Source organism: Xyrauchen texanus, chromosome 44 (assembly GCF_025860055.1).
Source record: "Xyrauchen texanus isolate HMW12.3.18 chromosome 44, RBS_HiC_50CHRs, whole genome shotgun sequence".
In the NCBI taxonomy this organism is placed as follows: domain Eukaryota; kingdom Metazoa; phylum Chordata; class Actinopteri; order Cypriniformes; family Catostomidae; genus Xyrauchen; species Xyrauchen texanus.
In genome coordinates this window covers 19,299,414-19,321,652 of record NC_068319.1, presented here as the reverse complement: position 1 = coordinate 19,321,652, position 22,239 = coordinate 19,299,414, and the positions used below count along the sequence as shown (strand labels likewise).

Sequence of the window (22,239 nt, the reverse complement as noted above, 5' to 3'; positions counted from 1 at the left end):
GAATAATTGTAATGCCATGGTCAAAGCCGGATAAGAATATTTATTGCCGTACACCTGCATTCAGATTGGATTTAGTGACAATAGTCATTAATTACACAGAGAAAAATTACACAAAGTCAGTTTGGGGGGTATTTCAGACAGTAATTAGTTAAACTATTCAAATGTAACTGTTTTTTACTGTTTTTATAACTTCTGATAAATTTGAGATGTAAATATAGCCATAGAAAATGGGAGTGTATTGGGTAATCTTTGAAAAAAGGTTGAAGTATTTCAATGTAATAAGAAAGATAAAAACAGAGCCTGATTAGAGTTATACAAAGGCATAGAAAGAGAACAATTGGTTGCGAAAGATGAACAGTCTTCAGCTAAGGACTAGGCTTTTCTCAGGATTATATTCCAGCACAGATGTAGAGATTCCTTTTGTGTTCTCTCAGTTGTTTGTAATGTCTGAAGAATATTCCACAGCCTTCATTTTTATGATTATTTCCTAATAATTCCTGCTAACATACATTACATATATACACCTGTGTTTTCAGTTTCATCTAATCAGTGTAATAAAACAGTCCTTAAACATTCACTGACAGAACTCTGAATCCTTACTGGAAGGTGATTATGTATTCTGGGTAAGCCTGTACATCACTGAAGATCACAAACATGGTTGGGTTGTTTAGGTTATTAGTCACACTGTTATAAAGATCAACGCTGTTTGAGCTCTTCGCAGGAGGAATGGCAAGACCTTGTTTTCCTTGAGTGAAGTCTCCGACAAGCACTCTGGCGAGGTACATGCGTTTGTATCCGTTGGCATCGGGTTTAGAGTAGCCTTGAGCTGAGTAACTTGGATCAACAGCAAAATATGTACCATTCCCAAACATGGCTCCTTAAACCAGAACAAAAGCCAGTTAATTTAAAAGACAAATGCATTAAAAAACAAAACAAAACAAAAAAACACTGAATTGTGGCTGGTACCATTCATCCCAGCATAGCTGCGATTGAAGCCATGATGGTTGATCTGATCTGTTGTATTAGGGCCTGTGCCGTGGAAGAGAAGCTTCTCGTTGTTTTTGTGCTTGTTTTTTTCTTCCAGTTCTTCCATTTTGATCATGTAGTTCTTCCAAAGTGTGCTGTTTTGAACTCTTTCAATCTGTGTATGAAACACACGAGCATGCAGAATAACTTTTCAGCAAACATCCCTATTGCACCAAGGTAATAAAAGTAGTACAAAATAGTACTACAGCACTAGAATGTACGGATCAGAAACTTTTAAATCTAATACATTTACATTTATTAAGAGAGTTTAGGTCAAACATATATGTAATCATGATTACAACATTTAAAAAAAAAAAAAAAATGTAAGATAGATGGATATCGCAGAAAGCGGTCCCATGTGTCTTAAATGGTATATATATATATATATATATATATATATATATATATATATATATATATATGCAATTTATTAATTGCATGTTCATTGACCAAAATAATGGTTTGATATTTTAGTTGTTTATACAGTTTTAATTTTTGCTGTTTCATGACGTTTTGTGTTTTTCCGTTTAATTTTATCTTAAAACTCTATAATAGACTGTTTAATGGCTGAATCCATTGTGACAACTTACCCCTAATAGAGTGACAACATGCCCCACTATTGTTCCAAAAGGTAAATGGTGTTGTATCTTTTTCCCTTGGTAATAAAAGTGGAAATGCCCAGAGCTTTGTTTTTGTATTTTGTAGCCAAGACTTTAAAAGAATAACTTGCATACAATGAAAGTAAATTGTGATGTCCATTCCACAGGAGGAAGAAAGTAATACATGTTTCCAAACACATGAAGGTGAGTTAATGACAGAATTTGCATACTCTATAAGGTATGTGCCTTCACAAAAACTGACTTTCAAAAATAAACCTACCATGAAAAATATATTCATGGTAGTTCCCTATATTTTAACATATTTAAACCTTAGAGGGTTAGATGTTTCCTTCCTTAGTCTTACTTGAATGATGGTCAGTCCAGTTTTCTTGAACTGTTTCTCCACGAATGCATATTCCTTTGAGCCTACCGTGAGTTGTACCAGAACAACTGACTTTCCTTTCATGTCCTCCCAATGTGAAGGCAAATTGTTTTGAACTACTGTAGCAGGCAGAAAAAAAAACCTTGAGTAACTAATCTTTGCACATGATGACCTTATAATCAGTGTCTTCACCTTCAGCACTGCTACACATACTGTAGCTAACAGTTAACTTTAATTCCAGCTTTAACTTTCAATTTTTATTATAAAATAACTCACCTTGAAGATCTACTCTCTTTAGTTCAATCCTCATTCTCCCTCTTGTGGCCATTCGTTGAACTAAACTGACATCATATTCATTATTATCAATCTTGATTTTCACTGAAGGATGTTTTTTCTGAAAGGCCTCTTCCAGGTCATAATTGGTGAACATATCAAAGGGCCTGAGGTTGTGCCCACGCTCCAGATATTGCCATTCAACCGCACTGCTGACCATAAATGCCTCACGTCTTCGGTTTTCTTTCCTTTCCACCTTACGTATCATGTCCCGAATACGATTCTCTGCTGTGTGTACGTCTCTTGTCAGTCCCTCCAAAGTAATGACAGAGTCTTGGCCTTTCTTCTCAAGTTTAAAACTGACTGTAAGTTCCCTCCGCATGGCGTTCAGTAGTTCTACATCCTCTTTGTTGAAATGAGCGATGGCAGGATCCCGGATGGGGACGTTCAGGTGCTCCTTTATTATCAAGCTGTTGATCATGTCCCTGGCATTTCTCAAGTCCTCTGGTGTCTCCCCACATAGTTGAAACACAACTGGCTCAATTTCCTCGCTCACCATCACAAACTCTTCATTTGTGGGATTTTCAGGACTTTCCCCAAAAAAGAAACCTTAAGAAACATAAAGGGATCAATCATAAACTCACTAACAAGAATGGATCAAATTGACAATTTTTTATTTTACTGACCTTTAATCTTGCCCAACAGGCTTTTCTCCTCCTCGACTCTCTCGCCAGATCTTCTGAGCATGCTTTGATGGAAGTTTGCTAACATGCTCGTCTGGAATATAAGGAACTTTACACATTTTACAAACACTACATTCTTTTTCTTGACAAAGTCAACAACTGCATCAACCATTGCATCTGAAACATCAGCTGGATTTGCACCACCTTGACCTAAAGGGTTAGAGGTATATTTCAGAAGATGTAGGGATGCAAAGGTAAAACTGGTAATATACACATCATATGCAAGCAGGAAGAAAGGTTTTCTAGAAAAGAAATCACTGATACTGCATCTATGTAGCAAAAATGAAATCACACACAGAATGTAAGGAATGTTGGCAGTTACCTGTGCCAAGAGCTGGAAAGGCAACAGAGGTAAACTGGCGTGCCTCACATAACTTAAGAACAGACAAAACAACTTCCTTAATGTCAGCTGGACTATTACGTCCAATAATATGGATGATGTTTCGACAAGGGAGCTGCCCAGCTGAGGTCACAATCTCTGTTTGCTGAACGTTTGATAAACTCACTATGGAAATCAAATTCATCAATAGCACCTTAAAAACAAGGTTCATTAGATCCCTTTTAAGGTATAAAACAAAAAGTGTTTAATCCAATGTTTATCATAGTAAATAGTAAATCAAATGGAATACGAACCAATCTGTAAACATTCCTGTTCCACTTGTAATCCAGCAGCATCTAAAATGGCCTTGGAAACACCTGGATTACAAAGGGAATTTTTTTACATTATAAATGTAACGTACATCTTAGTAGCAACATAATTATATTTTCATTGAATTTAAATGTATTACATTATAAATTAAACCAACATTCATCAAAAAAAGTAATACTATTTTTGAAGTTGGATTAACCTGCTTTCAGAGAAAATGTCTTATTTGAGGAGTTGACAATGGCATCAGTTTTTTCTTTAGTTATGTCTCCTGATGAAACCTCTAGGATCACTTGACCCATATTCATTGTGTGAACCCCAAGAGAGGGAGTGGAGACTTTGCCAATCAGCCCTACTGATAAGAAGGGAAAAGAAAAAACAGAAATATATGGAACATTTCTAAATTTTTATTCTATCACTAACCTGATTACAGAATTTCCTGTGATAAAAGGTAGTGTATGTCCTGTGACATTAGATTTAATGTAATTTTGGGTTTTAAACTTGTTTATTTGATACTATGAGTGCATGTAATTAAATCTCATCCTAATTTGTCATGTACCCTTCGTTAGAATTTTTCCGTACTGCCCCAAGTGATTACTAAGGGCTGTAGTACGACAGTGTGCCACACAAAAAAATAAAAACATTATATTTTGAGAATGAAGTAAAAATTAGGAGAATAAATTTGTATCATTATAAAATCAAAGTTGTAATATTTTGAGAACAAGTCATAATGAAAGTAACATCAAAGTTATATGGTGGACAACAGCAAAGTGGTGCATCTGGGTCATTACAATTAGTAAACACCACGAACCAGGAGATAACATGGGATATTAGTACAGGTGTTTTCAATCTGTGGGCGCCTATCAAGGGACATACAAGTTATTGGCTTACACTCAATTGAAGTGAAAAATAACTGTAACTGGTGTGAATTGTATTGGTCCATTTCAAGACATTGTACTGTATGTGGTAATATCTCCTGTTATATTTTTGTTTTGAGAGCAAAAGCCAACAAAAAAAACAGACCAAGCATCATTCATGCCGTGCGGGACTTCGCAAATGTCTATCTGTTTTTTCTCATGAATAAATTACATTTCATCTTAACCGTTGCAGTGTTCGAATAATAATAATAACTCAGTGTTGATTCGCCAAAAGACCAAGGATTTCTAAATCCTAAAATATGATTTAACAAAATCCTCCACATCCATTTCATGCATTGATGAAGCTGCTGGCTCGATGTCCATTCTATCGACTTTCTACCTCTAAATATTTCTACTTTATTTATGCAATATACTACTTAATTCTCATAATGTTACAGCTTTACTCTCACCATTTTTCACCATTATTCTTAAATCTTTATAAATTTATTTGGATAAAAAGCATGTTATTGGATTATTCTCAAAACATTTAGACTATTCTCGAAACCCAATTTTAGTTTTTTTGTGGCACTTGAACAAAGTAGTATCAGGGCTCCATTCTTAATAATTTTCTCCGAACTTTGGACCACTGAATCACTGGCCATACCACAGCCTCTCAAATGTCTGTATTCCCCAGGATACAAACAACATTTAAAAGTAACCATTCACCCAATCTTCTTTTGTGTTTGTAGAAAATGATTGTCATTTACCCACCCTCATGTTGTGACTTTCTCTCTTTTGTGGAGCACAAGCATACCAGGCATGTGATCGAAGCACAAAAAAGCAGTTAGTTAACAACATTAATTGACATGAACTAACAATTAAAACTACTTCTACAGCATTTATTAATCGTGGTTAATGCTAATTTCAAGATATATATCTATATATTTTTTATGAAATGTTGTATATGTTGACATAAGTTACTGCACTAGCCATTAACATGAACTAAAAATTTATATTTATTTCCCAACATTAACAAAAATGTATAAATGCAGTAAAAAAAAAACAAAACAAAAAAAAAAAAATCAATAAATAAAAAAAATAAAGAGGATATTGTTAACTGTTAGTTCATGATACCTAATACATTAACTAACGTTAACACATAGAATTGTTTATCAGCACAAATCCATCCAAACTGAGTGATGTTAGGAAACCTATAGCCAACATCTGGCCGGGGATCATTTTAAAAAGCTAATCTAAAAGGGGAAAAGATAACTGTCACGATTTCACTGCAAATATTGCATCAGTAACGCTGTAATTGTAGAGCTATTCTTAACCTGTTAGCAACAGGGGTAACCGTTCAAAGCTGTTTGATATCCCACCATTTTATTTCACTTAATTAAAATAAACCTGACTTACTTGAATGAAGACCTGACACCGAAAATCAGAAGCCTTAGTCTCGCGCTTTCTCAACAACTGACTGTCGATAACATATGAACAACCAATTAAATATTAACAGGCCCTCCCCTTTTTTTACAGATTTACATGCAGGTCACATTTTTAGGCCGGAAAACAAATAATTCTGGAAGAACCATATCCCTGAGTAACCATTTAATTTAACTGCATATTTTTTTCCATCTGCGATGGACTGGCGACCTGTCCAGGGTGTCCCCCGCCTTTCGCCCAATGTTAGCTGGGATAGGCTCCAGCCCCCCGCGACCCTGTACACAGGATAAGCGGTTGACGATGGATGGATGGATGGATGGATTTTTTTCCATACAATGGTGATTGATGATAAAATAGCATACAATTATTTTGGGTGAACTATCTCCTTAAGGGTTAAACTGTGTTTTAAGTAAGTGTGATGATCATCAGATAAGACAGGTTTACCAGAGGTCTGTGCTGGCTTGACCAAAGGACTTGCTTTAGACAAGAAATTTTGACTTCCTCCTTTTGTGATGGGACCCCGAATCCCATGTCTAAAGATGCTGGTAAAGCACTGTTAGATGAAGCACATGATTCCATTAACATAACATAAACAAACTTTAGTTTAAAAAAAATTATGATATGATTAAATTATGGTCAAGTGGTTTTGAATAGTTTCCAATTATGTAAACACTCACCTCTATACTCTCCTTGTCCGAAGGGTGCACTATCACAGTAACCTCTCGAAGTTTCTGGGGGCTAAATTGCTGGAATTCACTCAGCATGATCTTGGCCACCAGATCCTTGGGAAAGCCAAGGTTCCCAGTACCTATAGCTGGGAAAGAGATTGAAGCCATCCCCCGAGTGTCTGCTTTTCTCAGGCAATCTCTAATGATCTGAATTAGTACCTTTTATAATTGAAAGAAACACATCTGTTATTCTCTTTTATTAAGTATTTCCAAAGTACACATGTAAAGCCTATACATAAGTAAATCTGCAAATGTCCATTCAACAATTTAAAATGAAACAATTACACCGCAATTACATCTTTAAAATGTTAATTAAAGTTTTAAAACAAAAACAAAGGATAAAACAAAAGGCTAAAATAGTTATTCTCTCTAACCTCATCTTCTGAGAGATATCCACCATTCCAAAATGGGCAAATCACATGAAAGACTTTTGAACATTTAAGGTTATATCCATCAGTTATGACTGTATCTCCATAATGTGGATTATTTGAGTGAGCAACTCTAGTGATTTCTGACTGAAGATGATGACCAGCAGTCTGAAGAATTGATCTGGAAACAGCACCTTTACAAAGGTCCAGGTCTTCTGATACAGTGTTTACAATGACATCAGCCTGCAGGTAAAACAATAGAGGCACTTATAAAGGGTTTATCAACTGTTGTTTATGTGACAACGTGTGTATGTGCATATATGTAGAGTATATACACTCACTGACCACTTTATTAGGTACACCTGTAAACCTACTTATTCATGTGATTATCTAATCAGAAAATCCTTTGGCAGCAGTGCAAAGCATTACACCATGCAGATACAGGTCAGGAGTCAGTTAATGTTCACATAAACCATCAGAATGGGGGAAAACATTTTGATCTCAGTGATTTCGACTGTGGCATGATTCTTTATGCCAGACGTGCTGGTTTGAGAATTTCTGTCACTGCTGATCTCCTGGGATTTTCATGCACATCAGTCACTATAGTTTACACAGAATGGTGCCAAGAATACATCTTGATTTTGTGTTTTTACATTTAGTTTTTTAGCATCTTAAGTTAGTTATGTAAATGTAACTTATTTTAACATAAGTCATCTTGGGGAAAGCTTGAAAATGTGTAAATGTCCCATGGATGAGAACTATAGTTCAGTTCATAAGTAATCTAGGATTCACTTACACAAGCATCCTGGATGTTCCCTTTGCTCAAGGTGATTTTTAGCCCCTTGTGTGTAGTTTTGGTCAGGAGAGCACCTTCAAAGTTCTCTGATGTGGCACCAGAAAAGGAGTCTGCGGTTTCTCCTCTAACACGTGCTTGTCTTTCAGGGACAAAGACTCTATTAACACGTTCATATTTTGGTTCATGATTATAACTTCCAAAGTCTTGGTTTCTATGTCCATGATTACCATGACCATGATAGCCTTGAGCTCTGGGTCCATGGTTGCCATTCCCATGACGTTTATATGAGGGATGATGAGGGGAATTCATTTTAGGGCTAAAAGCAGCAAACTCCTTTCTGACAGCAAGCGCCATGGCTTTCACAGTGCTGTCATTGTTGTCAACCAAATTAATCTCAGTCAGGCTGTTCCTGGAGCCACTGCGGTTCTGATCTTCAATGTAATCATGCACTTCCTTGGCAATTGTCTCAGTGCAAAGTTCAAGAGGAAAGCCAAAAATACCCGAGCTGATTGTAGGAACTGCAATGGAGGAGCAGTTTTTGCCAGAAGCCTTGTTCAAACTTTCCCTCACAGCACATCTTAGGCGTTGCACAGCAGTAGGTTTGTCTGAATCACTAAAGCGGGGTCCAACAGCATGCACCACATATTTACAAGGAAGTTGACCAGCATCAGTGATGATGGCATCTCCAGGTTTTAGAGATCCATTTTCTTTAGTGTATAAGTCACAGCATTGCTGCAGATGTGGTCCAGCAGCTTGGAGAAGTGCTAAAGCAACCCCACCAATGTGCTTCAGATCTTCATTAGCAGCATTGACAACAGCATCAACATTTAACTTGCAAATGTCTGCCTTTCTGACTGTAACAGTTACACTACCTGGCATCTGAATCTCACAAGACAGCTGCCCAAAATCTTCAGAACTACCTCCGCTAAATTCATCCTTCTTATCTTCCAACATGTGATCTTCCTGGAGCACCACCACAAACTCTTTTTCCTTCAAAATCATTAAAAGCATAAATGCGCCTTGCTCCTTGAAGTACTTCTTTGCGCCTGCCTTCTTAATGGTCAGTGTATCAGTGTGGAGAGTGTCTGCCATCTTCACAAAGAAGGACATAGCTGGCTGAACAAATGCACGCTCTCCAGACAGTTTGATCCAGGGTCTCTTTGAATCAAAATACACTTTCACCTCATCAGATTTAAGAAAACTCTTCCAATACTGAGATTTTCTATCTTTTATGAATTCAACCACTGCATGTGATTTGACACGAACAATATCTTCAATTCTAGAATGTTTCTCAATGAAATGTCCTATGTTTTCACTGACCTCTGCCACTGGTTCTCTGAATCCAGACACTATTACTTTGTCTCTCTGTGTTGAAAAGTTTATAAGCACAGTCCTTTTTTTGGAAGTATTGTATGCATTTTGCAGTGTTTTATTGAGATCCTGCCACTGTGGCAATGCAAGGACACCCTGATCTTCTACAGTGAGGTTATTGAATGTAAGAACTGCCCCCAGCTTTTTCTCTGCATCAGCAAGTGCTCTGTCTGTACTCCCAAACAAAATAATATTTACATTTTCGACTGTGTAGACAGCACTTATTCCATGAGATATGAACAGATCTCTGGACATCTCATCACAATCCACTGATCTCAAGAATTCCAGGATTGAACAGTCCATACTTAAATGCTTCTGCTTCACATTTAATTTGTTCTCAAGGACCCCATTCTTGAAGGTGAGAATTTCCATTTTAAGACCTGATAAAACCAATCTGTTCAGGTCTTTTTTGTAGTCAAGTTGCAGTTGTGGAGAAACAGTCATAGCACCTTGCATACCATTTTGTACGAGCAGAAAGTACATAGCAGGGGACATATCCATGTCTTCTGTGACACGGTTCCTCTCTCTCTCCATTTGAGTTGTTGCTCTTTCTAAAATTTTCTCCAAGATGTGTTTCAGGTCAATTACATCATGGGCCACACCTGCCAGTGTTAGGATCCCTTTAGAGGCATCCATATCTATAAAAACAAGATCATACACCACTTCCGTAATATTACCCTCCACTTTGGTCCACAAGGTGTTCGATATTGGCCACTCAAATGCTGTGTAGCTGGAGATAATTTTCTTGAAGGCATCTGAGGCATTCTTACTCCAGCCATCAATGTGTCTTTTGGTTACACCTTTCTGTTTCAGCAATTCTGGATCAGGACTGAGCAGAACTTCAGGTTTGTCCGTGTTTATTTGGCAGAACTGTGAGCTCATCTGGTCTCTTATAGAGGAAATCAGCCCTTTCTTGAGGAGGAACTCCCTGATTGCAGGATGTACACTGACTGTGATGGGCTCAGGCAGCTTCCATGTTGGCCTGTTGCTACCATACAATGCTGTACCCAGTGATTTAAAATATGGATATATCTTGACTGGAACATTGCAGATGATATGGTCCATCTTCAAAACTTTATCTGTGGCTGATAAAAAGAATAAAAGCTGCAGGTTAACTGAAAAATGTACTGATACTGTAGAGAGGAAGAATGTGTGACCACAAAACTTAGATCAGAATGGTTGTCTATTTAAAGTAGAATGGTCTGCAGGAAGCTTGAAAGTTTACAGGCACTGCCTATAAAAGATGACTTTGAGAATCAAAAAGATGCTTTGAGAATCAATAGACATCATACTATATAAGATATAAGAGAACATGCCACTTGAATTCCATGTTAGCACACAAATCAAGTTTGAATCTCATATGAATCTGGATATCACCTAGCGTAACAAGCAAATGCACTTCTATATTTACCTTTTTCCTCCTTGAAGGTTATAATGGCTGCTTTCTCTGATGGAACAGTGATAACTTCTTGTGGACAACCCCATTTTTCAAAATAAAGTTCCAGCAGCATCTTACTGGCCTCAGCTGGAAGATCCTCCACCCTCACACATGTGCTCCTCTCTAGTGCATGGGCCCTCAGATTAAACTGCTGGAAATTTCTATGTGTCTTACTCTTCTCAAGGAAATTTCCTGCAGCTGTCAATGTGGGAGACACATTTAATGAAGCAATAAAAACAATGTTCAAAAACACAAAGGGGTTATATCATAAAAAAAAAAAAAGAAATTTTAAACATTAGTTCAATACTATGCAATAATAGTAAAACTTTTGGATAAAAAAAATTTTATCTTTCTGAAATCTGTGACTTTGTGATGTCACAACGCATAATCACAGCCCACATTTAGACATCATTGTTCAGCAACTTGGCCCACTCAGTCTTGGTTTTGAAAAAAGAAAAACATAAGATATTATTATAAAGACCTGAAGACGAAGATAATATTATTCTAGCTGGTATTTAACTTATAAAAAAAATTATGGGGAAAATCTCCAAATGGTATGCTGTTCCTGGAACCCAGTGTTAGAAACGTGATATTAACTGTTTGGATTCAAAAGCAAATCCAGTAAGCAAGCATTGTAAATCATGTAAGAGGGCTAATATGAAAGAGGGCATTGAAACAGAGGTCTTAATTTTACAAAAACAGCCCGTTTAATTCTAAGAGAGATGGTGCAAATCGCCATGTAAAGCTAAATTAAATTACATTTTTGGTGCAAGGAATTCTGTAGACATCAGGAAAAAAAATAAAATGCTTACAAAATATGATATGACCCCTTTTAAAGTGAAGCTTTACATCCCAAATGGGGTTGTAAAAAAAACAAAACAAAAAGATGTTAAAACACCTGCTGCTAAACACATTCTTATTGTCATTGGTCCACACCATCGTTAGGTGTGACCTGGAGGTCCACCTACTTTGAGTCTGACAGCTAATTCAACTATAATCACACTGGCGTACAGTTCTTAGTGAGCTGGTGCAAACGTACCAACATCTGTAAGAACGGCATGCAATTTTTTGGTTTAATTAGTCTTAAAAAGTAATCAAATCTATTCAAATACTCCAAGTGCCCATTCATTCATGTGCCATCGGAGTGAAAGCCATAAACAAATCTGCCCATATTAAGGTGTGCCTATAATCATTCTTTTCTCTGTATTCTCCCCATTAACACACTTTTATACACTTATATTTGCAGTAGTATCGGTGTCATTATAAATTACAATTGGTGCATACTACTTAAGGCCATGAATGCAAAAAGGTAAACATTACAGCGTACTTTACATATTACTTTAAATCATCTAGTGATTAGAACAACTTCTTTTACTGATCTCGAGAGAATTATACTCATAGAATGAAGCATGTCATTGATAACACATCTTAAAGTCTTCATATTAAATTTTACCTCTAAAATGCCTCCCCAAGTGATGTGACTGGTGTCTGAATGTTTGCAACCAGTGTGAGGCTTCAAACATATTTTTGGCTCTGAGCAAAGAACTAAGAAACACTTTGCAGAGAGTGTGCCAGGGCCTTACAACACATGTTGCAATACAACGTACCGCTAGGATTATTAAAGGTCGCAACTGCTGTGTTTAATTCTGGTATTAACTCAATGCTGAAGTCTTTCTCTGGAATATTACTGACGTTCTCCACAAACAGAGCCAAGAAATTTTTCTTAGCATCATCTGGAACATTCTCCAGGACTACAGCACTTGACTCGTGAGGGTCCTCCACATCCAACTCAGTCTGAGGGGCACTTTGATCTTCAGGCAAAATAAAAGTGACATACTTACTTATCAAATATCACATACATATATGATAGTACACAATACATGTATACAGTTGAAGTCAGAATTTACATACACTTAGGTTGACGTAATAAAAAATTTTAAAAATGTAACCACTCCACAGATTTAATTTTAGCAAACTATAGTTTTGGCAAGTCGTTTAGGACATCTACTTTGTGCATGGCATGAGTAATTTGATTGTAATTTGACATGATTGTTTCACTTTTAATTGACTATATCACAATCCTAGTGGGTCAGAAGTTTACATACACTAAGTTAACGCTGTCTTTAAGCAGCCTGGAAAATTCCTGAAAATTCCAGTGCATCCGGAAAGTATTCACAGCACTTCACTTTTTCCACATATTGTTATGTTACAGCCTTATTCCAAAATTTATTAAATTCATTATTTTCTTCAAAATTCTACAAACAATACCCCATAATGACAATGCGAAAGAAGGTTGTTTGAAATCTTTGCAAATTTATAAAAAAAATTAAAATTTAAATAAAAAAAATTAAAATCACATGTACATAAGTATTCACAGCCTTTGCCATGACACTCAAAATTGAGCTCAGGTGCATCCTGTTTCCACTGATCATCCTTGAGATGTTTCTACAACTTGATTGGAGTCCACCTGTGGTAAATTCAGTTGATTGGACATGATTTGGAAAGGCACACACCTGTCTATATAAGGTCCCATGGTTAACAGTGCATGTCAGAGCACAAACCAAGCCATGAAGTCCAGGGAATTGTCTGTAGACCGCCGAGACAGGATTGTATCAAGGCACAGATTTGGGGAAGGGTACAGAAACATTTCTGGATCATTGAAGGTCCCAATGAGCACAGTGGCCTCCATCATCTGTAAATGGAAGAAGTTTGGAACCACCAGGACTCTTCCTAGAGCTGGCCGCCCGGCCAAACTGAGCGATCGGGGGAGAAGGGCCCTAGTCAGGGAGGTGACCAAGAACCCAATGGTCACTCTGACAGAGCTCTAGCATTTCTCTGTGGACAACCGTCTCTGCAGCACTCCACCAATCAAGCCTGTATGGTAGAGTGGCCAGACAGAAGCCACTCTTCAGTAAAAGGCACATGACAGCCTGCCTGGAGTTTGACAAAAGGCACCTGAAGGACTCTCAGACCATGAGAAACAAAAGATTGAACTCGTTGGCCTGAATGGCAAGCATCATGTCTGGAGGAAACCAGGCACCGCTCATCACCTGGCCAACACCATCCCTACAGTGAAGCATGGTGGTGGCAGCATCATGCTGTAGGGATGTTTTTCAGTGGCAGGAAAATCGGAGACTAGTCAGGATCGAGGGAAAGATGAATGCAGCAATGTACAGAGACATCCTTGATGAAAACCTGCTCTAGAGTGCTCTGGACCTCAGACTGGGGTGAAGGTTCATCTTCCAACAAGACAATGACCCTAAGCACACAGCCAAGATAACAAAGGAGTGGCTACGGGACAACTCTGTAAATGTCCTTGAGTGGCCCAGCCAGAGCCCAGACTTGAACTCGATTTAACATCTCTGGAGAGATCTAAAAATGGCTGTGCACCGACGGTCCCCATCCAACCTGATGGAGCTTGAGAGGTCCTGCAAAGAAGCATGGGAGAAACTGCCCATAAATAGGTGTGCCAAGCTTGTACCATCATACAAAAAAAGACTTGAGGCTGTAATTGGTGCCAAAGGTGCTTCAACAAAGTATTGGTACATGTGATTTTCTTCTTTTTATTTTTTATAAATTTGCATAGATTTCAAACAAATTTCTTTCACGTCTCAGATTCTCTCAGACATTTTCTCCGCTGCGCGCATGCGTGCGTGTGTTGCAAGTTGACGAGTCTGACAAGCAGACAAGGAATAAAGGAGATGTGCATGCGCATGTGAGATTCTCCGTCCGGTTACATTTTTTTCTCAATACCGTAGATAAGCAAATGTACATGGTATGATACCCATCAATTTTCAAACCGTGGTATACCACTGTAACATAACAAAATGTGGAAAAAGTTAAGTACTGTGAATACTTTCCGGATGTACTGTATGTCAAGCCTTTAGACAATTAGCCAGTTAGCTTCTGATAGGAGGTGTACTAAATTGGAGGTGTACCTGTGGATGTATTATAAGGCCTACCTTCAAACTCAGTGCCTCTTTGTTTGACGTCATGGGAAAATCAAAAGAAATCAGCCAAGACCTCAGAAAAAAAATGTGGACTAACACAAGTCTGGTTCATCCTTGGGAGCAATTTCCAAATGCCTGAAGGTACCACACTCATCTGTACAAACAATATTATGCAACTATAAACACTATGGGACCACGCAGCCATCCTCCCGCTCAGGCAGGAGATGCATTCTGTATCCTAGAGATGAATGTAGTTTGGTGTGAAAAGTGTGAATCATTCCCAGAACAACAGCAAAGAACCTTGTGTAGATGCTGGAGGAAACAGCAAAGTATCTATATCCACAGTAAAACAAGTCCTATATCATCATAACCTGAAAGGCTGCTAAGCAAGGAAGAGGCCACTGCAACAAAACAGCCATAAAAAAAGACAACAGTTTGCAAGTGCACATGTGGACAAAGATCTGGTCTAATAAAACAAAGTTTTACTGTTTCACCATAATGACCAACGTTGTGTTTGGAGGAAAAAGGGTGAGGTTTGCAAGCTGAAGAACACCATCCCAACCGTGAAGCATGGGGGGACTGGTGAAATTCACAAAATAGATGACATCATGAGGAAGGATAATGATGTGGATATATTGATTTCAAGACATCAGACAGGAAGTTAAAGCTCGGTTGCAAATGGGTCTTCCAAATGGGCAATGCCCAAGCATACCTCCAAAGTTGTAGCAAAATGGCTCAAGGACAACAAAGTCAAGGTATTAAAGTGACCTTCACAAAGCCCTGACTTCAGGGTGCAGTCGCTAGTGTACCTCTTGAGGCCAGGGGTGTGAGGTTTACAAACTGCACATCTATCTACCAGCTAGCTACCATTACACTACCAAATACTAACAAAATGTATGTAAACTTCTGACCCACTGGGATTGTGATGAAAGAAATAAAAACTTAAATAAATAATTCTGACATTTCACATTAAAATAAAATATTGATCCTAACTGACCTGAGACAGGGATTTTTGTAAGGCTATCCAAATAAATAAAATCTATGATATCGAGAAATATGTGTGTAAGTACATTGCAATCACATGATAACCAAACCAATAAAAGATCACATCTACACAGGCAGTCAGGCAGCCAAAATCCAAATGATTTCTTACTTGGTTCCTCAGATCCACATGCCTGCTCCATCTGAAACAATACAAACTTTCAGATTATGTATAATTACATAAATGTAATTTTGATTCCTCTCCAACTTTTTTTTCAGTAATTTTGATTCCTCTCCACCTTTTTTTTCAGTGTACATAAACAAGAATCCTGGTGTCCCAGAAAAACTCTAAAATGTGAAGTGTCTAATTTAAAATACTTCTTAACCATGTATGCTTTAATATTTTAAGGCAGTCCTTTTCACTAGCAGATGAGAGGAGAGTTAATTTGTGAAGTGTGAGGCCCATTTTTAAGAAAACTCCCACCATGATGGTGAAGTCTAATCAACACTCACCGGCTGTTCGATTCTGTCAGGCTGTTTCTCTTCATCGCTTGGGTTGCTCACTTTCAACTTCACTTCGTATTGTTCAATGGTAATAACGTGTTCCGCTTTGGAGAGAACACCATCTCGAACTTAAAAGACAAACAATCTGGCTTCGTGAAATGCATCACCTTGTCGCACTTTCTATATTGCAGCTTCAAATACACCGACCTCTAGTGCCTTAACTGCTTGCTTAAACAACTAAATAACAAAAATTAGCCAATGAATAAGCATTATATGATTGTTTGAGTTAGCACTTACTGTCGGATGATTTAAACTGAATCGTAGCAGTGCTGCTCTTCTGATCGTATTGCACGACGCAGTCTCCTCCCTGAGATTTCTTCCTACTTTGAAAGTAAATCTGAAGTTTATTTTTGACACTTTTTGCGTGTTCAGGTCGCCAGTCTCCCTCTACGATGATCGGGAAAGGATAGTCCTCCATCCTGAACCGTCTTCACAATAATGAGGAAATGACTGTCGAGTCGGTGTATGTATATTTGAATCACTCCCTCCTGCTTATTCTCGCTTTTGTTTCTTTGATAATTTACCATGAAACTGGCCTGTTATCGACAGAGAGGTTAGGGGTGGGACTTTTATTGTTCATAAAGACTACATTTGACCCTAGAAAAGAATGCGAAAATCTATATTTTAAACATCCATTGGGTTTTGAGTTGTGCAAATTAACCGCCGTGAGGTGACTATAATTATTATTATTATTATTATTATTTACTGTTTACGGTTGAGGGGGCATGTAGTTCATGACCATCGCGTCATAGTTCGAGTTTCGTATGGTGACGTAAGATTGCTTTGGGCAATAAGAGTACCCCACAAAACCAACAGAGGGCGGTATAACTTTACTTGTACTTTACTGTCTGATAAAAGACTTTTTGGTCTGACAAAAGCCATAAGCCTTGAAAATATTAAAAAGTATTGGTACGAATGTATTTAAAAACACTTATTTGGGGAGATTGGGGTAAGATGCGCCTGTGGGTAAGTTGACCCACCCCATGTATCTAGGCAACTGTACATATTTTTTTGTCATGTGACCCTGTAGCAGGAAGTATCAATGCTATCAGGCTGTAAAGAGTAGCACATGGGAAAAGTATGATTTATGCAAAAACAAATTTGAATGTTGTGCCAAAGCAAATTTATTCAGTTACAAAATGACATGTGTATATCCAGTGTATAAATACTCACGAGTTGATTAGCACAATATTAGCCTGAAGTACTAAGCTAGGTGCTTTTTTCCAAAATCATCACTATGGGGCTAAATGAACCAAACCATCTTGGGAAAGTTGAGACACTGCTCTTTGCTGCAACACACTTGTTCTTATAGCTAATTGTTCTGTTTATGTTTACAATAAAAAGAGGACCTAAAGGAGTGATTTCAAAGCCTTGCTAAATAGTCTCAGGTGATTTTTTTCTCACCAAGATTGTCCAAACAAATCTGTTCCGATAGCTGTTCTGTTTATGTTTGAAGTTTAAAAGAAGGTGTAAAGGAATTCTTTTCTCTTTTTTTTCTGGGAAAGACTAGGCATGATTGATCCAAATTGTTCCATAATTTACATGCAAAAGCAATCCTCAGTGTTAAATGAAAGATGGGGAAAGTAGATTATAATAAACCAATAAATAGATTATAGATTAGATTTTATATATAAAAAAAATAATTTGTGTAATTGTATTCAGTGTTTTACTGAAATAATTAAGAAGATTAATCATCTTACTAACTTGGGACAAGTTGACCCAGTGGATCACTTTTTTTTTTAAAAGGCAATATGTTTGTGGCTTACGGTCACATATAATTTTATGATATGAAGTGATATAAACACCTTGAAATTAAGGTAAATTCTATTCATTTCACCTCTGTCTAATTTTTCCTTGTATAGTAGACATCATTCTTAAAAATCGGCTCATCTGACCCCACTCTCCCTTACACATACTATTTACACTTTTTGTATAACTTTTGGAAAGAAAATTGTTCATTGAAATCTATCCACCCATCCATCCATCCATATATCTATTGTCTGTCTGTATGCATGTCTGTAAATAGGTCTTTGCTTTAGAAAGACAGGTATGTTAAGGTACTTGGACCATTCTCTTTCATTACATAAAACATTACAGGGCTTTTAGTTCCTCTCATGGTCAAATGGAGCAGGTTTGAAAGTTTAAGCTTGTCATCCTCACTCACTCTTCTGTAATTAAACCTCAATGCAGGAATCTCACAATTACCAGTCAGCCAATCACACTGAAGCACATGCAAACTTTTAGTATAACATGTACCTCATGAGGTTTGGGCTGTGATTAGTTGTTTGATCTCTTGTGACCTTTTTAGAGTTTAAGTTAAAGTATTAACAGCTTCTCAAGATCATTAACCTCTACTCACCTAATTGTATGTAGGTATGAGGAACAGCAAATGAGGGCAATGCCTGTCCATGTGCTGTAAAGTACTTCATTGCAGACACGGGCCCTAAATGAACTTCTATCGCTGTGCAATAGAAAGCATCCTGACCAACTGTGCTACAGTGTGGTATGGGAGCTGTTCTGTTGCAGAACGCAAGGCACTGCAGCGGGTGGTGAAAACCGCCCAGCGCATCACTGGGACTCAACTACCTGCCATCGAGCACATCCAGAGGAAACGCTGTCTGCACCGAGCTCGCAGCATCCTTAAGGACTCCTCTCACCCAGCCCACAGACTGTTTTCTCTCCTGCCCTCTGGCAGGCGTTTCAGGTGCCTCCAGACCAGGACCAGCAGACTAAAGAACAGCTTTTTCCCCAGAGCTGTCTCTTTACTGAACTCTAACCCTCACTGATCCCACTCCCCTCATATACTGATAAACTCTCCTCTCCCTCCTCATACCTCATACACTTTGTTATTTGCACTGCTATAATGTTCATTTGCACTGCTGACTATATTATAGTAACAACTGTTTACATATGCATCTTGCACTACTTATCTGACTGGAATATCATTTGCACTGCCGACTGTTTATTTACAGTACCAATTGTTTACATATACATTTGCAAAACCGTACTTTAACTGTAATATGCAATTACTTTCCACTGCACTTTTACTCGGATAGTTTTTGTCCAACTTAATTTGTACTAATAGTATTTATTGCACTTCTGGTTAGACCCAAACTGCATTTCGTTGCCTTGTACCCGTACTTGTGTAATGACAATAAAGTTGAATCTAATCTAATCTAATCTAATCTAAATAAATTATTATTACTGTGAGCATTGAGTCCCAGCCCAAACAAAGCTTCAGAAATTACTGTAATTTTCACTCCACTAATATACAAAAGCCTGGAGAATAGAATTCACACATTTTGTGTACTAAAATATGGACATACATTATATAGAAACACAATAGGAAATTATATAACTGAATTAATGTGGTTGAAGCTTAATTATAGATAATATACCTATGTAAATAACCCTGACCTTAAGTTCTAAGCATGCATCTCAGATCCCTCTTTTAAAAATCCTTCATGAAATATTGAATTAAACTCCTCCCCTACAATCTTGCCAACAGTATGTACTAAAACACACCCAGCTCATCCTTAGAAATTGAAGCAGAGACACATAGAAAGAGCGCAGTCTATGCTCCATTGATTTTGTACACATTGTTGTAGCAGAGATCGAAGAGGAAGTCAGTGTGAAGTTTTCTTGAGCGCTGTGCACAGTTTCTGCTTTTGGTTTAAGAAAGTAATGACATGAGTGGAGGACTGTAGTAGTTTGTGAAGCTCAGCTTGATCTCCACACATCCTATATGCAGATATGGAGCCTTGGTAACATGCACAGAATCAAAGCTGACCTCCACAAGGATGACCTTTGTCTTAAAGAGCAACATGCAGGTTGAATTTATAACTGAATTAATACTTTATATTGTCTGCAGAGGTCTTTTAAAAACACATATGTAGAAATTACTAATGAAATCTCATTTGATGTAGAGATTTTGATGAAAATGTGCTAGGCTCTGGAATACGCCTTTCCCGCTATCAACGCGTCATATGACGTAGGGCTGAGGCAAACAAAAGAGCTCATGGTCAGCTCTCATTGTGGGTGTTGATGTAGTTAGAGCAGTACAGAAATTTTTAGAGAAGCCATAATGGTAAATTATTGTGTTTGTGCTGGTTGCACGAATTCCAGCCTGTCAGGACATCGTGTCCATCATTTTCCTTCTAGAAAAAACAAGGCTTTTTGGTCTTGAGTGCGTTTTGTGCAGGTGAAGAGAGCAGACTTCACTGCCGCGTCTGTTACCACACACTCGGTCGTTTGTGGCGCACATTTCACTCCGGAGAATTATCGACCTGGAGATTTGTTGGAGTCTCGGATGGGATTTCGGAGTAAGGACCACGTGAGGCTGATTACTGACGCTGTTCCCTCGGTGCACTCGATGGAATCAAGTCCACCGTCAAACTTTACACCGGATTTTGGCGCGGGCTGGACTGGAGGACAAAGTGCTAACGTTAGCAGACATTCTGTGCAACGAAAACGAGGACTTAGCAGAGTAAGTCTTACTTTTAATTATTTTAACTCTTAATTTGCTCATAATTATAGGCCTGTGGGCCATCATAGGCATGTTCGTCCACACCGGAGAACTCGGTTTCTTCATTCGCATCCATTGTAACCTGAGCTTGAACTTGACCAGACTCCCTCGCCCATCGTCACTTCCGGTTAGTGCTTTATAGACGCGGAAGTTATTTTATCACAATTTATCTCAAAATATCGTTAATGGCTAAATATATATTACTCCAGTTCAGAAACTCTAGTTGTTTTATCATCAACATACACTATGCTATATAGGGGTGTCCAACCTGCATGTTGCTCTTTAAATGAATCTCTGGGCTGAATTAGTTGTTTCTCTCTCTCTCTCTCTCTCTCTCTCTCACACACACACACACATGCACACTCATTAGAACTAACTACTGTTTGGATCACATTATATCAGTCAGCAGAAGAGTTATTGCAGTCATAACCAAATATTACAACAAGAAGCACTATGTGACACAGAGAGAGAGAGAGAGTTACTGCAAATGTCTCCAGCCCAGTGAGGTATGAAACACTGTGGTCTAAAAGCTGTCTGTCTCCTTTGGTTATGTAACTCCACTGTGTGTTTAAGTGTTAGTGTGAGTGTTGGTGTTTGTGCTGTATATGTAACTTTAACCCTAACACTCACAAATCTCTCTCTCTCTTAAGTCTTTAAACCCATTGAATCTCACAGAATTTACTTTCTTAAAGATCTGATTATGTCAGCATCTTCATTGCTTACTCTCAGTCTTTTATTATTCATGATCATAAAACTGTGCTCTAATTTGCTCACTATAGGGTGAAACTTCAATGAACTCAACAAATCTGTTCAGGGCAGCTGAAATATGCTGATGTAAGGGGTCTCCTGGCATGATGGTCCAATCACTGGAGAGTCTCATGGAGCACCACTTCTGCAATATTTGTGTGACAAAATATTTTTGTTCGTATCACTACTAGCAACATTTTTACAAAACTGAACTAATATTGATACATTAAATGAAGTCATTTTTATGGCACTTTTCACAATATATATTGTTTCAAAAGAAGCTTTACAGAAAAATTATATAAATACATATGGAACTTTATTGGAAAGTGTTAACGATGAAACAATACACACATCATATTTTGCCTATCCTCCTATACAATACTTTATTTTAAGAAATTACATATCTGTGAACAAATTTTGTTACTTAGTTTTTATGCAATACTAATGTCAGATGTATGTGAAAATCATGGTTAGGTTTAGGGTTTGGGTAAGGTGTTAGACTTTATTGTAAGGTTTAGGTTTGGTTTAGAGGTTATTGTCACGAATGACGGTGAATGAAGACACGGGATGAGGATCTAACTGCAGCGATACTTTATTGGAACAACGGGGCAAAACGAAAACACACGAACAAAGAAAACATCCACAATGGGAAACAGTAAAACAAAAACATGGAAGGCGTACGAAGATGGAACAGGCTGGGTGACATCGACAGGAAACAGGCATCTACATACAACAAACACCGACAGAGGAAAGGAGAAACACACAGGGTTAAATACACAAACACAATGAAGACTAAACGAGA

General features: G+C 37.8%; 1 protein-coding gene across 3 annotated transcripts; it reads right to left on the bottom strand.

The window, feature by feature from the left end:
• Nucleotides 1–16,899, bottom strand: LOC127637114 (protein mono-ADP-ribosyltransferase PARP14-like). 3 transcript variants are annotated; one of them, XM_052118027.1, is made up of 17 exons: nucleotides 16,403–16,891; nucleotides 16,115–16,233; nucleotides 15,774–15,804; nucleotides 12,278–12,481; nucleotides 10,644–10,868; nucleotides 7,862–10,317; nucleotides 7,072–7,308; nucleotides 6,647–6,856; nucleotides 6,414–6,522; nucleotides 3,872–4,021; nucleotides 3,657–3,719; nucleotides 3,346–3,528; nucleotides 2,967–3,173; nucleotides 2,284–2,889; nucleotides 1,990–2,126; nucleotides 967–1,141; nucleotides 1–877 (listed from the first exon to the last, which is right to left on the bottom strand). In XM_052118027.1, the coding sequence occupies exons 1-17, from the start codon at nucleotides 16,581–16,583 to the stop codon at nucleotides 597–599; spliced, it is 5,574 nt and encodes a 1,857-aa protein (XP_051973987.1). In that variant the 5' UTR covers nucleotides 16,584–16,891; the 3' UTR covers nucleotides 1–596. The 3 variants fall into 3 exon arrangements, with proteins under 3 accessions (XP_051973987.1, XP_051973986.1, XP_051973988.1); XM_052118026.1 differs by having other exon boundaries at nucleotides 3,872–4,024; nucleotides 16,403–16,890; XM_052118028.1 differs by lacking the exons at nucleotides 1–877; nucleotides 1,990–2,126 and having other exon boundaries at nucleotides 998–1,141; nucleotides 3,872–4,024; nucleotides 16,403–16,899.
• Between the last annotated feature and the right edge of the window lie 5,340 nt (nucleotides 16,900–22,239).

What these genes read in the sequence shown, in the direction of transcription:
- LOC127637114 (XM_052118026.1), bottom strand. Translation starts at nt 16,583, where the DNA reads ATGGAGGACTATCCTTTCCCGATCATCGTAGAGGGAGACTGGCGACCT. An exon ending in GGAACATCCAGGATGCTTGT is followed by an intron (nt 7,309 to 7,861) that starts GTAAGTGAATCC and finishes TTTTACCTGCAG; the next exon opens with GCTGATGTCATTGTAAACAC. An exon ending in CTGGACTGACCATCATTCAA is followed by an intron (nt 1,142 to 1,989) that starts GTAAGACTAAGG and finishes TTTCATACACAG; the next exon opens with ATTGAAAGAGTTCAAAACAG.